This window comes from Ahaetulla prasina, chromosome 2, assembly GCF_028640845.1.
Source record: "Ahaetulla prasina isolate Xishuangbanna chromosome 2, ASM2864084v1, whole genome shotgun sequence".
NCBI classification, from domain to species: domain Eukaryota; kingdom Metazoa; phylum Chordata; class Lepidosauria; order Squamata; family Colubridae; genus Ahaetulla; species Ahaetulla prasina.
In genome coordinates, this window is record NC_080540.1 from 72,683,978 (window position 1) to 72,699,811 (window position 15,834).

The 15,834-nt window shown below is 40.0% G+C and overlaps 1 protein-coding gene across 1 annotated transcript in view; it reads right to left on the reverse strand.

Moving 5' to 3' along the window:
- The window catches only part of STAB1 (stabilin 1), a 139,278-nt gene that overhangs the window by 23,560 nt on the left and 99,884 nt on the right, over window positions 1-15,834 (reverse strand). The window contains exons 48-56 of the mRNA XM_058173998.1: window positions 14,544-14,690; window positions 13,841-13,978; window positions 13,121-13,180; window positions 10,526-10,702; window positions 9,153-9,239; window positions 6,867-7,013; window positions 4,645-4,704; window positions 3,178-3,373; window positions 628-777 (exon numbers count right to left, since the gene is read on the reverse strand). Of these exons, the coding sequence (XP_058029981.1) occupies window positions 628-777; window positions 3,178-3,373; window positions 4,645-4,704; window positions 6,867-7,013; window positions 9,153-9,239; window positions 10,526-10,702; window positions 13,121-13,180; window positions 13,841-13,978; window positions 14,544-14,690 (1,162 nt within the window). The remainder of the gene's footprint in view (window positions 1-627; window positions 778-3,177; window positions 3,374-4,644; window positions 4,705-6,866; window positions 7,014-9,152; window positions 9,240-10,525; window positions 10,703-13,120; window positions 13,181-13,840; window positions 13,979-14,543; window positions 14,691-15,834) is intronic.

The following is a 15,834-nucleotide window of genomic DNA, read 5'->3' on the forward strand; positions in this document are numbered from 1 at the left end:
TGAAATTGCTAACAAAATCAGAAGAGGAGCCAAGCCATAGTAGATGCCAAAATATGACTGTCTAGACCAGGGCTGTCAAACTGCTGGATGCGTCACACGCTGCACACGGCCACACCCAGTTTAGCGAAGTGGGGGGAGGAAGTCCTGATACATCACGTGATGCTGCCATGACAACGTGAGTTTGACACCCCTGGTCTAGAGCACCAACACGCATGCTCTTATTTTAAAAAGATTAGTTTTCATCACCCTATTATCCTGTAGGCACAACTGTACAATTCAATCACAACTGCAGGAATCTTACAAAGTGTGGCTCATTAAAACATGAAAATGATGTTTGGAATTGAGGGTAACACATGAAGAAGGCAAGAGTCCATAAGGGCAGTGCTGCCAAATCTTACCTATATCCGTCAATCACTCAAAACATTTAAGACAGTATCATGCAGATATCTCATAAAAACCATCTCTTCCTCCACTAAACATAGACCAGGTGGAAGACAGGAAAAATCACTACTATAATCTTCAAATACTCCTGGACATCCGACGCAGAAGATATATAAAGGAATTACAAAGACAATGCAAAGGATACCATCAAGACAAATAGTGAGGAAGAGCTAATTGCAAGCTTACCTTTGCAGTCTGGCCCATAATACCCTGGAGAACAGAGTTCACAAGCCACTCCACCAAAAGCTGCACTACAATTGCATTGTCCTGAGCCTTTATGCCCATCATCACATGTACCACGGTTTTGGCATGGTGCTTCGTGCCCTCCGGGACATACTGAAAAAGGCAGAACCGACACATGTTTTTTCAACCAAATATATCACTTGAGAAATAAAGAATAAATGATGTCATAGTGGCTTTCCAAGGAGACCCCAGTCTATTTGGTCACATAGTTTTATTGGTTTCCTAGAAACAACTGTGTTATAAGCTACAGATAATAACTTCCTCCATCTTAGAAACTTTATGTGTTGGGCGTGTATAACCCTTCATTTTTCTTCAGTGCTTTGCAGTTATTTTAGGTTATTGCACACATCTAAAATTATCCTTAGAGATAACTTCCTTCAAGATTGTAGTGTATACATAAACTGTTAAAAAGTAAACCTAGGAAGATGAAGAATAACATTCTGTTTAATATTTCAGTTTTTAAAAATCACCCAGGGTAACTTTCTGCTGGTTTCCTTTCTATCATTCTAAAAGAAAGGATTCACATGATGCTATAAGGGCGTTCTGCTTCTTACTGCCATTGTCTGTCTGCCAGTTACTCACACCTTTTAATGTACCCTGCCTTGCATACATTTGCCCATGTATAGTAATGGTTTTTATTTATGGTTGAATGGCATACATTTGTCAGGGAGATCTACACTTTACAAAGTAATCCTGAGAGCCTAATTGCTAATTTGTTGGGTTTCACACCTGCACGCTTACCTACGGTACGCCATGGGGGGAGGGCAAACTAGCTTGCACTATTATAGTAATGGTTATGATCATTCATTTCACGGACATTTAGGTTTCATGTGTTCTGGTGTTTAGCCGGGTTTCAGAGCAATCTGACTTTAGGACAACCAAGAATGCCCTTTGTATAGTAACCACCTTATTTTGGACAATAAGCAAACCATGGAATTAATGACTGCCCGACTAGTGAGATTTCAGATCTATAATCATATGAGGGCAGAATAAGGGAACCTGACTAATCTGAAGCTCTAATTCTAAGCAAGGTTTGTAGGGAGTGAGTTGCATTGTATTCACTGGAATTTAGGTCCAAGATTGAAGATAAATGGCAAATTCATCATTAAATAAAGGTCATTTTCATGAAGTTGTTTCCCTTTGTTTTCTTTAGGAGTTTTCTTTTTTAAAAAGTCTATATGTCTGGCATTTTAGGGGTTTTGCATTTACGTGCCAACCATGTTTTCAAGGTTAGTTAGATGCGCGATCTGCTGCAGTGCACTTAGAATTATGTGGCATAGAAAATAGACAGGTATTCCAGTACACACGACTCCGATGAAAATTAGGAAAAGTGATTGATTGATTGATTGATTTTTATTTATTTATTTATTTATATTTATTTATTTATTTATTTATTTATTTATGTCACGGCAGTATATATAAGCATAAGCATGAAGTAACTATATATAAGCATATATATGAGTATAAGTATGTAATAACTATATAAATAGATAAATTGGATTTGCTTATCGATTTGGTCCAGCATTGGCTGCAATTCAGCATTTAAGCATTGCTATGAGACAATGGGAAAATCCATGAAATGTTGTTTTATTTCTTACCATTCAGTGGAATATTTACTACACGTAAGAAGATAAATTATATTTTTGGCAAGGAGGAGGAAAAGTGAAAGTCATTCAAGATACAAAAGAAATCATTAGGTGCATGAATATTAAGATATGTTCTGATATTAGTGAACAGCAGTGCATGGAAAACTATGCATCTATATCAAATTCAAAGGAACATTAGAAATAATTATATATTTAGTTAGAAGATCCAGAACCTTAGATGTGATACCTAACAAGGACATTTCACTCCAGGGGTGAAATGCTCCCGGTTTGGACGGATCGCTCGATCCGGTAGTGATGGCAGCGGGTGGTTCGGAGAACCGGTAGCAAAAATCCCTACCCCACCTCTCGCCCATGCCCAGCTGAGCTGCATGATCACCAGAGGTTGTTTTTTTTACTTTTAAAAGCATTTTTTCTTCAGCCGAAAAAATGCTTTTAAAAGTTAAAAAAAAAGGCTCTGATGATCGCACAGCTCAGCTGGGATCATCAGAACCTTTTAAAAGCATTTTTTCTACAACCTCTTCGGCCATAGAGGTTGTAAAAATGCTTTTAAAAGATTCTGCCGATCAAGTTACTCAGCTGGGATTGTCAGAACCCTTTAAAAGCATTTTTTCTACAACCTCTTCGGCCGAAGAGGTTGAAGAAAAAATGCTTTTAAAAGTAAAAAAAAAAAAGTTGGCCACACCCACCCAGTCACATTCCCCCCCACCAAGCCACACCCACAGAACCAGTAGTAACAAATTTTACATTTTATTCCTGTTTCACCCCCATAGATGGTAAAACAAATTGTTGCGATAGTTTTAGCAACTGCTGTTACCATTATTATAATTACCAAGTACGGAACGAAAAACATGTTATTTTGTCTGGAATTTTAATAAATATTCCTTACCATGGCAATTCTTTCCATAGTGGTTTGCACAACACTGGGGTACCCACTTGGTGGTAAGGCATGTTTTCTTGCATCCATTAGCGAAATGTTTTCTCAGCCGGTTTTGAAGGAATGGCACTCGAGCATATTTCCTCCAATGGTGCCTCCTTGGCAACTCAAAAGAGTCATATTCATAATAGCAAGTTTGGATTTCCCCCTATTGGAAAAAGACAACTGTTTTTGCCTTTTGTTGGAAATTTGATTCTTAGGATGAAACTATACGTTCAATTTGCAAGGTATGTGGGAACTTCCTCCTATTACTCCTATGTGTTAAGTAATTAAAAATCTAAATCTTTTTGAGGCCTGGAGAGTGATGGCAGCAGTGCCTTAGAAAGAAGGACAAGACAGAGAGCGGTAAGGACAGCCGAGAAGATTATAGGAAACTCACTTCCTATTATTCAGGATAACTGCTTAGAGGTCAAAGCATTATTAGCGACCCCACACACCCACTTTACGGTCTGTTTCTGTTGCTCCCCTCTAGTCAGAGGTTTTGAAGTATTTCTAGCAGGACTACCAGATTCTGTAATAGGTTTGTTCCCTATGCCATCCATCTGGTAAATTTGCAAGATTTGTTTTTCTCGCCATGTACATATATAGTAGACCAGTGATGGCTAACCGTTTCCAGACTGAATGCCCAAAGTGCGTGGGAGCGCATGAATGCACATGCGCATGCTTGAACCCCCAAAATACAATGCACTTGTGGGTCCCGTGCATGCCACCTTCCGTGCATGCCCCTACCTCTGTGCATGCATGCAGGCCCCCCGCATGCGTCCCGCCTCCCTGTTCATGCACTGCGTTCCCCTGCCTGCATCCTGGCCTCCTGTGCATGCGCACATAGCCCTCCCCGTACCTCCCCTGCCGTGCATACACAGCAGAGACCCAAACATCAGCTGGCCAGAGGGAGGCGTGCACGCATGTGCAGCGGAGCTGAACTGGGGTGATGGCTCGTGTGCCATCAGGGAGGGCACTATATGCCACCTCTGGCACACGTGCCATATGTTTGTCATCACGGGACTAGATTGTGTTGTTTCCTGGATCATATGTGGGAATATGCAAAAAATTGTATGTATTTATTTACTTATTTATTTATTTTGTCATGTTTATGTAGTGTATTTTGGAGGTGGTGACCCTTTGAGAGCTGTATGCAATCAAATTTCATTTTAATGTATGCCAATTAGTGTACATTCAAAGTGACAATAAAGTTATTCCATCTATCTTATCTTGGTCTCATCAAATACAGTACTGGGCATTTTAACAGGGGTGTATAGACGTTCTATATCCACTGTATGTACCCTTTCGCTTGGGATTAGGGCCATGTGTTGTGCCTGTCAAACGCTTGCTTGTAAAATGTCTTGTAAATCACCATGGAATTGCTTATTATCTACATCTTGTCAATTGTGAATCCATAATTTCTCTGGAGATGCTTACCCTTTCAATTGATCCAAAAGGACAAGGTTTCTCATAGCCGCAAGGACCACATGGAGCATTCTGGGAAGACATTATAGGGAAGCAGGAAAAATAGACAAGTATGTAAGAAACCATTTTAACTTTCATCTGAAAACTTGTTAGCTTTTCCTTTCTCACAAAGACTGTAACCTACTAGCAGACAGAGCTGGGCAACATTTTTGGCCACAGAACTTCCCTTTAAGTACTGAAATCAGGATGACAGTGTCTTGGTTAACAGAGCTGGCATTTTGGGCCCTATTCCCAATGCTGAGATGCCTTGGGGTGTTTTTATTATGTATTCATTTGCGTTTTAGAATTTAAAACTTGCAAAACAAGTAGAATACATACAAATTAGACCATCTCACCTTGGCAAATTAAATTGCCATGATGGTAAGAGGGATTTTTTTTATTTAAAAAAAAGTAGTTTAATAGAAACAGAAGTGTTTTTGAAGACTTTTTGAAGAACAACTCTCATATTATTATTATTAAATTTATATGCTGCTCATATGCCTGATAAAGTGACTTATAATTGGAAAGCAATTTTCACAAACGTGAAAATAGCACGGAGAAACTGCTATTTGCCACTGTCAACATTAGTATAAGAAAGTTAACTACAGATTTTCTTTTTATCCAGAGCAGCAGACCCAACTTTTTGGGCAAGAACTGATTCCGTGGAGAAAGGTTTTTATACGGACTGAAGGGGGCATAGTTTTGCATGCTGGTTGCATCCCACAGATAGGGCTTCACTTGTTTGTGTGGACCAGTTGCGAGCATGTTGCAGAATAGTACCGGGCCATAGACCAAGGTTTGGGGACCCCTGATCTAGAGAATGCTTTAATGATATTAAATCAACCAAATTGTTGTGGTCCACCAGCAGCCTGCAGAGCTGGCAGTGGAGTCAGACAGTGAGGAGGCTAGGGAGGACAAGGAGCCAGTCCTGGAGTCAGGGGAAGGTCCGGACGAGGGCTCTGTGTCAGAGGCAGAGATGGGGCCAGGGCCATCTGGGAGCGATGTGTGGACAGCAGAGAGGCAGAGAGGTGGACAGCAGAGAGGCAAAGGAACAGGACGAGCCTGTTCCTAGTGCACACATGCGAAGAGCTGCCAGAAGGCAAGAGCAGCTAAAGCAAAAAGGACGACTTGGGAATAAGGCCAGGAGATGATTGCCCCTCCCATAAGGCTTAAAAGAGCAGCAACTGCTCTTGGGCTCTTTGTAGGAAAGCAATATTGCTCCAATTGTTTCTAGTCGGTGTCTCTTGTTTCTGAACTTCATGGGGCTTTGCCAAGAATAGCTTTGGCAGGGTGCCAAAGAAGACAAAGGTTTGTAATAAGGCTGAAGGACTTTTTCTGAAGGATTAGCTTTGGAATTAATTTGGACTAAACTGAGAATGAAGTAATTCTCAGCTGTTCTAATAAAATATGTTTGTTTAGGACTGATTGTGTCTGGTAATAACTACCTGGGCCTAGGTCACAACACAAATAAAAATACTGTGTTTCCCCAAAAAGAAGACCTATCCCAAAAATAAGCCCTAGCCTGGTTTTACCGTGGGCACCTAATATAAGCCCTACCTCAAAAATAAGCCCTAGAGAAGAGGTGAGCGTGCCCAGCATAGGAGGTGGCGAGCGTGTGTGGGCCAATGGTGTCTGGCAGCAGCTGGAGCCTGCACAGCACAGGTGAGTTAATTACCTGTGTAAGCAGCAGGCGGAAGCAGAGTCATGTAATCCAGACGTGCTATGCGGGCATCAAGAAAGCCGAGTGTTGCTGGGCTACAGCAGTGGGTGGCTGTGGGAGGCTCATCTTCATGTGATGACACTGGCAGCAGACAGAGGCAGAGGTGCAGGGCAAGGCAGGCAATCTGCATGCTCCGCATGGGCCATGGGAAAGTCAAGCATCAGTGGATCAGAGCAGCAGGTGACCACGAGAGGATCATTTTCGCATCTCTCAACATGTCTGCAGCCTGTGTGGCAAATTGGGATTGCCTGGCTTCCACTCTGTGCCTTCCGTTCTGCCCAGTCCCAGAATGTGCTGACCCAGGGACCGGTGAGCTGAAGCTGCTGCCACATACTGTCAGTGCCCACATGCTTGCTGGCTTTTGTGCGAAAGCCTGGGGGTGGTCATCACCCTGTAATTTCCAAGTCTTATTTTCTGGGAAACATGGTAATTATCTAAATCAGTAAACACTGATAATTAAAATTCAAGTACTCACTGAAATCTCAACCGTTTGAAACTGATCACAACGGGATCCCAAATCTGGAGGCTCAAGAAGGTAATCAGTTCCATAAGCAATGCCCACATCAAATTCCATATACCTCTGGACAATCCTTGCATTGCCATTGTCTACCACAATATCCCCCTGCAAACCAAAAAAGCAGTAAAAGGGAATCAGAAGACAAATATTGGCGGCTTTTGGTTTTGACTAATATGCAAAATTCAGCCCTATCACCTGTTGCTTCTTAAACATGTTTTTTTTTTTTGCCCCAGATCAAAAGCATTCAAGTTTATGAAGACAAAAATCCTTTATCAACAAGATATAAAACTCTATACACAACAAATCTAAGAAGACAGAATCTTTTTAAAAAGCTATCATGTAAGATCCTGTCGGTTCCTACACTCTATCTACTGATTGCATTATATTTTCTATGAATTTTACTAGGATAGAGAGATCTGGCAGCCTCAAACAGTCAACACCTTCCTAAGAATAACCAAGTTATCCAAATCCATTGGCAATGTCCATTTTGCTCTCTGAATTTATGGTGACCTAACCCTACCCCTAAATGGAATTTCCCGCAATTGGATTTTCCCATGTATTTTACCAAGAAATGTAGATAAGGCAGGCTGAAACAGTCTGCACCCTCCTAAGTATGCCCAGGCACTCTGAGTGCATTGGCAATGTCAAATTTGATCTTTGAATTTATAGTGACTTAACCCTACCCTTAAGTTTAATTTCCCGCAATTGGATTTTCCCATGTATTTTACCAAGAAATGTAGATAAGGCAGGCTGAAACAGTCTGCACCCTCCTAAGTATGCCCAGGCACTCTGAGTGCATTGGCAATGTCAAATTTGATCTTTGAATTTATAGTGACTTAACCCTACCCTTAAGTTTAATTTCCCACAATTGGATTTTTCCATGCATTTTTCCAGGAAACATATATAAGGCAGGCTCAAAGAGTCAGCACTCTACTAAGCATAACCAGTCTCAAAATCCTTTGGAAATGTCCATTTGGCTGTCCAAATTCATGGTGACCATCTAACCCTAACCCTAAGTGGAATTTCCCACAATGGGATTTTTCCATTTATTTTACCAGAAAATGTAGATGAGGGTGGATTAAATGACCAGCATCCTCCTACGTATACCCTGGCACTCCAAGTGCATTGGCAATTTCCATTTTGCTCTCTGAATTTATGGTGACCTAACTCTAACACTTTGTGGAATTCCCTGCAATGGGATTTTCTCTTGTATTTTACGAGGAAATGTAGATAAGGCAGGCTCAAACAGTCAGCACCTTCCCAGAAATCCTAGACAATCCTATATATTCACTTCAAGATGTATTCAAAAAGTTGTTGTCATGTTTATTCACATTCTACTTTTTTTGTTCTCTGTCTCACAGATACTGTTTCTTGTTCAATTTCCCTAGTTTGTTCCATCGCTTCCTAAAATAATGGAGTCCTCTACCTCCTTTTGCTCCTAACTCCTCTTTTTCAGCCCATGCCTCTTCTGCATTTTTTCATTTGCTACCACCCATGACCTTTAATACTTGCAGCTGCTGTATTCTGTACCTATTCCTTAGCCTAACTTTACAAAACCTCCTTAGGACATTATTATCAAAACTGATGCCGTAGATAACAGAGGTTAGAATGCAGTATTGCACACAAACTTTGCTCACAGCTAGGAGTTCGATCCTAAAAAGATTGTGACAACTATGCTTATGATTTTAGTTCGGCTTTCTTTTCCTTTACAGCACCAGAAGGATATGGCTCCAAACAATTGTGTGAGCCAAAACGTAGGGGGAAAATTTCTGGAATTAGACTCATCTTATAGTCCTATTTCCCCATTCTTTCATTGCTTAGAATGTTCACCCAGAGATAATTAGCAAGAAGGGAATTAATGTTTGTACTGTATATGCATTAAATGGAGAGGAAGGGATTACAAGAGAGTAGACAGACACCCAATAGGGAATATACATTGAAAATAAATAGTGCCAGGTAATAAGGTAATAAGGTAATAAGGTAATAAGTTTGCATAAGAGGCAAAGAAAAGCCTTAATGAAGCAATCTCTTTCCTCTGCGAGAGGAGAAAGAAAAAAAAAAATAACAAGTCAGGCACAGGAGAACACATGCTAACTGACTGTTACTTTTTCATCACCTTTGTAATTGCAAATAGTGCTGCCTAAGGCAGTCACTAAGTGAAAACTACCTGTACTCTTTGAAAGGAACAGTGTTGTACATGAGTTGGTCCTCTTGTGGCTTCCGTTTAAAGGAGTGCTTACTTACAGCATTTGTTTTGCTGCAGCTAAATGAAATCGTTGAGCCGTGCAAAGTCCTCAAAGACGACAATTCGGTCAGTTTGGAAGCCAAGACCTAGAACCACAGAAGAGTAGATCATGATTGATTTGCCAAAGATTAAAGCTGGCCAAAATAGACAGGAATTGGGGAAGGCTCCATTTTCATCAAAAGAATGAAAACTCATTTCCTCATATACCTTCCTTCTCTGTGTTCTGACAGTAAATGTTTCTGGCAGTGAATCAGTTAGGTAGTTAAATGTTCAAGAAGTTTAAATAGGAATGAGTCTCACTTAAGGCTGCCAGACTTCTGCCACTGATCTTGCAAAGAATAAATTTCCTTGTGGATCCATGGTATGATAAATGCCTGATCGTATGAAGCACCATGAAAGAATCAGCATTTGGATAAAGAATCTCATACCACTCATACCACTACCTCATCTTATCTTTCTTTTATGTATACTAAGAACATATGCACCAAGACAAATTCCTTGTGTGTCCTTGGCCAATAAAAAATTCTATTCTATTCTATTCTATTCTATTCTATTCTATTCTATTCTATTCTATTCTATTCTATTCTATTCCATTCCATTCCATTCCATTCCATTCCATTCCATTCCATTCCATTCTAATCTTGCACTGGTTAAAAAAAATCCTAATCCTTGTTTAGCATCCTGACTACTCTTCTAAATTCTTTTTAAAATTAAATATCAGAGAAAAATTGTTGAGATAGACGGTATGTTCCTTAACAAATTTACCATGGCCTCTCTCCACATTTTTCAAAATATGTTAAGTCATGCTTAAAGCTATGCATGTGTCCTCTTGAAATACTTCCTCTGTTTTACAGAACTAAAAGGCACCTTAAATTACCTAAGTTATTTAAAAGAACGACTGAGCTGGCACCTGTAGATGCCCAAGCAATGATGATGACCAATCATTTTCATTTTAACATTGTAAAACACCCAGAGTTGTCTATTTGAGCTGGACAGCCATCTAAATCTAAAAATCTATAAAATAACGTTATAACTTAGTACTTTGGTGGTTTCCTTTTAAAAAAAAGGCATTTTCAATGCAATTGTATACCAGTTGCTCTACGATTTCCTCTATTTTAATTTTCCTCATTGCAATTCCTGAGCTTCGGCACTTCTCCAATGAATAAGCAAGCAAAGGCCAGTAGCAACTTCCCTCCCACAGACCGATCTCACAGATTTTATCAAATAAAACGTTGGTTAAGCAATTTACTTATTAAATCAAAACCAATTTCTAGCCAGGTTTAAATGACATGAAAAGAGGGTGTGTTTTCTGCCAAGATGAGTCCAGCAGGGCTTCTTTAAAATGCTTCTGTTGTTTCAATCTTGGCTTTACCTTTATGTCCCGGATCATGTGCCCTTTGAGATAAGCAGACAATTTGCTCCTGTGGTCTTTATGATATAGCCATTTTTGCATTTCAGCAGGAAGAGAATTAAAGGCTGCATCAGTTGGCCACAGCATGGTAAATGGCTGATGAAAGATATTATTGACCATATTAAGAAGTCCTGCTTCCTGCAGAGAGACACAGAACAGTAAAATAGCATGATATCACTAATCTAAGAGAATTCACAACTTACTGTCAACTGGTCAACCCTCCCTACTCCCAAGCACCAGTCTTGACGAAATAGGGGAGCTGCATCAAAAGCTACCAAGTTTGTATAGAAAGAACCTCCATGTTGTCAAATGGAATGTAATCCACAAGTCTGGGAGTTGGGTTAATTATTTTTGGGGGGGTTTAGGGGAGGGTGGGATGAGTGATAAGTGGCTAAGCAGATGCCTGATGCCTCAAGCTTTTTTAGGCTTTACAAATTGCCTACCTTCCACAAAGCAGGCTCTCTTTGTCTCTTAACCCTGACTGGTTATGAAATGTGGATTTTGATATGCTATGCAATGCTCAGCACAGGGGAAGGGAAATGGAAGTGGTGCAGGGCACATACGGTGGCCAAAATAAAAAAAATATGGTAGCATTTTTTAGGCTAGCAAAGTTTTTGTGCATCTGATGAAACAAACTGCAGCTCACAATGTCTGCCATTTCATAAATAATGATGTTAATGTGTAAAAAAAAAAGGCTACCATACTCTACCTATATGTAGATTGCATCAATTCCTGTTATGATTATTGACTGTTTACTTTATGGAATGTTAATTGTCAGCAACTTTGAAGGCTTCCTAGTGAGAATAAATGCATAGTCTATGATCCTATAAATACTTAAAGGAGCATTTGAAGAAAATTATACACATCTATACCCATTTGATTCAGAGAAACCAGAATTTCAAAAAATGATTGTTTCTCGTGAGAACAATTGTTTTGCTTTTGCTATGGTTAAAACATTGGGATTTGGGATCCTTTCTAATCTTTTGCAAATTATCTAAATATGTACCCATAGATTCCAGCCTACTTTCTGCCCATTTTTAGGATACGTTTAGAGTCTTGAAAAATTTCTGGAGGAACATTATCAGCTATGAAGCCTTCAGAGTTCCATGTTTCAATAATGGATTTAAAAAAAAAGTTTTGCAAGGAACAAATACTTGTTGGGAGATTTGAATTAATCAAGAAGACCTTGTGAGAGATTGTACTCCTGAACAAGAGCAGAGTTTTGAAAGAATTCTAAGGAAATTTTGGATAACCATCTGACTGAGATGGTGTAGGGTTTCCTGCCTGGGCAGGGGGTTGGACTAGAAGGCCTCCAAGGTCCCTTCGAACTCTGATGTTATGTTATGTTATGTTATGAAATAATAGAATGTCACATTAAAATAAAATACTCATAATATAGTTGTCTGGGATGTAGAGCCTGGAGTTAACCAGGCTGTTAATGAAGGCTGTCAGCATTCCAGAAAAAAATCCTTCACTAAGTAAAACTCCGAAGTACGCGTCTTTCAAAGTTCTTTTACTAGGATAGGTAAACTGGCATATCTGGGAAAATCCGAATCTGAGAGATCCGGGTTCTCCCTGAGTAAATCAAAACCCCCAAAACCATCCCCTGACTCCTCTGTTGATTACATGCTCCAATAGCCAACCGGCTCATCTCAAGACATTACTCTGAACACTCCTTCTCCAGATGCAGGATCGGCCTGACCTTGACCGACAGGAAGAATGTTATTATGTCTAATGACAACTCCTCTACTAAATCCCCCTCTCCTACTTTCCCACACATGAGAAAGTGGCAGCACAGAAGCTTCCGGACTAGTATGGCCTCCAAAGCTGACAGAATGCTACTATACATTGCCAATAATTACTAAGAAATATATGAGGGTAGAAAAGTCTCTCTTCTGTCTAAGTTATATTTTGAGAAGAAAAAATACAAGAGAAAAAGAGAGACAAATTTTGTTCTGTTAAATTTACAGACTCTCTTAACTAACAATAGGCCAAATGAGAAACAGATCCAGGACACTATGTGAAGAGTCTTCCTTATATCAAATAGGCTGAGATTATACTATCTCTAATAGTCCATATGTTTGTAAGAAGTGAGGGAAGTAGATAATGTTTTCTTTCTTCGGAGCTGAATTCTACTAAAAGTTAAACCATTATCCAATTAATCAGAATTCAAATCCCACTTCTGAAATGTATATTGAACCAAACTTTAAAATGATATTATTTTGTATTTTTGATATATGGGTTTTAATATGAACCTGACTCGATGGCAGCACATAGCCAGCATTGACTAATCTTAAAAAAGCTAAGTGAGTGATGGTTAAGATTTGGATGTGTGAGACTATTTGGAAACTGCACGGCTCTGAGGTAGAATTGGGAAATAAAAATAATAATAGTAATAAAAATTGGAAAAAGACAACAGCAAGCCACTTCCATATCCTTGTCAGTAAAATTACATAAATGTATCCATTAAATTACCAGCAGTCAAGATCAACTCAAGAACTCCTTCACTTACGTTTCATTTTATGGATTGAAACTGAAAGAGAACAGGTCAATTACCTTTAGAAGCCTGCTGTATGTTTTGTATCCATGAGCCTCTGAGACTTCTATAATAGTTTTCTGGAAAGCAATCAAACAGAAAAATTGCAATAAAATCCCAGTTCCAGAGACTGATCAGAAAAGGTGCATGGAAGAGATGTGGCCTAATTTTTACATTGGAGCAACCTGCCTCTTTCCCCATTTCTGGCAATCTAGAATGTGCATGTGCAGTTGTAATACACAGAAGTGACAAGTTATATCATGTGTATCCTATTTAAAGCACAAAGATAGGATGTCTTGCAATAGCCCTGAACCCAGGCTAATGACATGATCTTTCACACAGCAATTCTGAAATAAATTCAATGGCAGATAACAGTGTGCGAAGCTGTAAGCCTAACAGATTTTGCTTCAGTTACGCAGCTTGTACAGAAATGTCACAAAATATAGATCGGGGCAGATAATTCCACCTCTGAAAATAATCCAAACTGTATGTGCACCCAGGCATGGACACTCAAATGAAACAGAAATATGTTACAGTCAAGTCAGATGGATCTAGGGCTCACAGTGCCCTAATAAAGGGATAGTTGAAGTTTAAAACATCTAACTCAGAACCGAGTGTAGTATAAGAAACAATGAGCCATTAAAAGCCATGATTATTTTCAATAACATCTAGTTTCAGCAGCTTCAAGACTAGCAAACTCATTAGGGCTTCTTTCATATATATCTTAATGTTAGACATACCTGGGATAGGTTGCATGAAATGTTGTGGTGCTGCAGGTCATATGGGGCTAAGATCCCATCAATAAAATGTATGACTCCATTCTCTCGAGTAATGTCACTTTCAATTATCTTTACTTCATCATTTAAATACAGACTGTTCTGGGAGGGTAAAAAGAGGGAATACATTTCCAGCACCTTTAAAAACAGTCTTGTACATCATACAAAAATGTAAGAATATTATTCTAGAGCAGGGGTCTCGAACCCCTGGCCATGGCCAACAATCGGGCCATGGCCTGCTCGAAATCGAGCCATGGGAAAAATGGGTAAGCGCACACGCATGGAGCTTTGCATGTGAGCACAAGTGCCCTCCTCTTGAGTGCCTCCCACTCACATGAGTGGAGTTTCACGCATGAGCTCAAGTGGTGAGTGGAGCTTCGTGCATGAACCCAAGCACTCTCTGCTCATGCACGAAGTTCCATTCACGTGAGAGCTGTGTATGTGCATGTACACCTGCCACTCAGATGCCCCCTCCGCTGGGCCGCCAAGCTGGAAAGGTTGGGGACCGCTGTTCCAGAGGGATTGTCATTGGCCCTAAAAAATAACCCAGTTCCATGAAAAATAAAGAATTGATAGGACACAGTGACATAAGGTTTCTGTTAGCTGTGCAGCAAAGTGAATTATGACTAAGATGGAAATGGAACAGGAGTGCGACAATGGTACACACCTCTTTCATGGAAACTTTGATTTTGTGACCAGATAAAGCTGTTACAGAATCCTGTGATTCCAAGTCATCCGATAGGAGCGTCTGACAGATGACTGTGTGATAGCGAAGCAGATCTTTGATGCAGCCAGCTTTTTCCCATTCTGAAAACTAAAGAAAATATGGTTGTACAAGGCAAACACAGATGAAGCCCTTCTTGTTCAGGGGTTTGAAATGAAGCTGCTCTTGGTGATATAATAGTAATACATCGTGAATGCCGTCTATTGCATCGGTTTCTATTACCTAACACAATAGAAAATGGCTAAAACCTGGTTTTCATGATCTATTTGTCTTCTAAAAATGTAGAACTGTTGGGCATTGGCATAAACATATCAACCAATTACATCATACCCATCAGTACAGATGGGGAAAACCGAGCTACAATCAAAATTCAGTTCAATTGAAAACAACTATTTATTTATTTATTAACTTAAAATATGTCTTTGGCCACCCATCTTAGAGCATATTCTTGGAGGATGGCAACAATACTACAACTATAAGGCAGAAAGCCAAATACTTAATTAAAAAACCTGGAGCCTTTATTGTCTTCTTAGGATGCCCCAACAACCTATAAATTAAATTCCTATCTCTCTCTACCTCAGTGCCAGTCACAATGGCCTTTTTCAAAGCTAGACCTGCTGGATCACCAAGTGTGTGTGTGAATGTGTTTCATGAGGTAGGGGCAGCTATGGAAAAGGCACACTTTCCAAGTCTCTTTAGATGGCAGCAGGGAAGGAAGCTGGAGTGTGTCTAACCTCTTTATCTTGTGGGATGGACAGATATTCTCAGGGAGAGGTGATCCCTCAAATAAACTGATTCTGTGCCATTTAGGACATTAAAGGTGATAACTAGCAGCTTGGGTTGCCCCCAGAAGTAAACTGGAAATGAGTGCAGTTCACATTATAAGGGTGCAACACGAGTAAACTTAGAGACTTAGAGATTGTATGTGCTGCTGGATTCTGAACTAGTTGTAACTTTCATTCCAGATGGTCTTCAAGGGCAGCCTCACCCAAAGCCCACTGCAATAGTCCAAAGAGAAAGTGGCTAAGAGGCTTCCTGGTTTAGGAGAGTGTGCAATTTGATCCGAATCTGTGCAAAGCCCTCCCCACCAGTCATGATTGCCACTTGCTCCCCAAGCAGGAGCCACGCGTTTAGGAGAACCCTCCAAATTGTGTGCCAACTCAATGGATATGGCATATTGACGGTATTGTTCCCCATTCTGCCCAATGGACCTCACCCAAGTGTTTGAAAATGT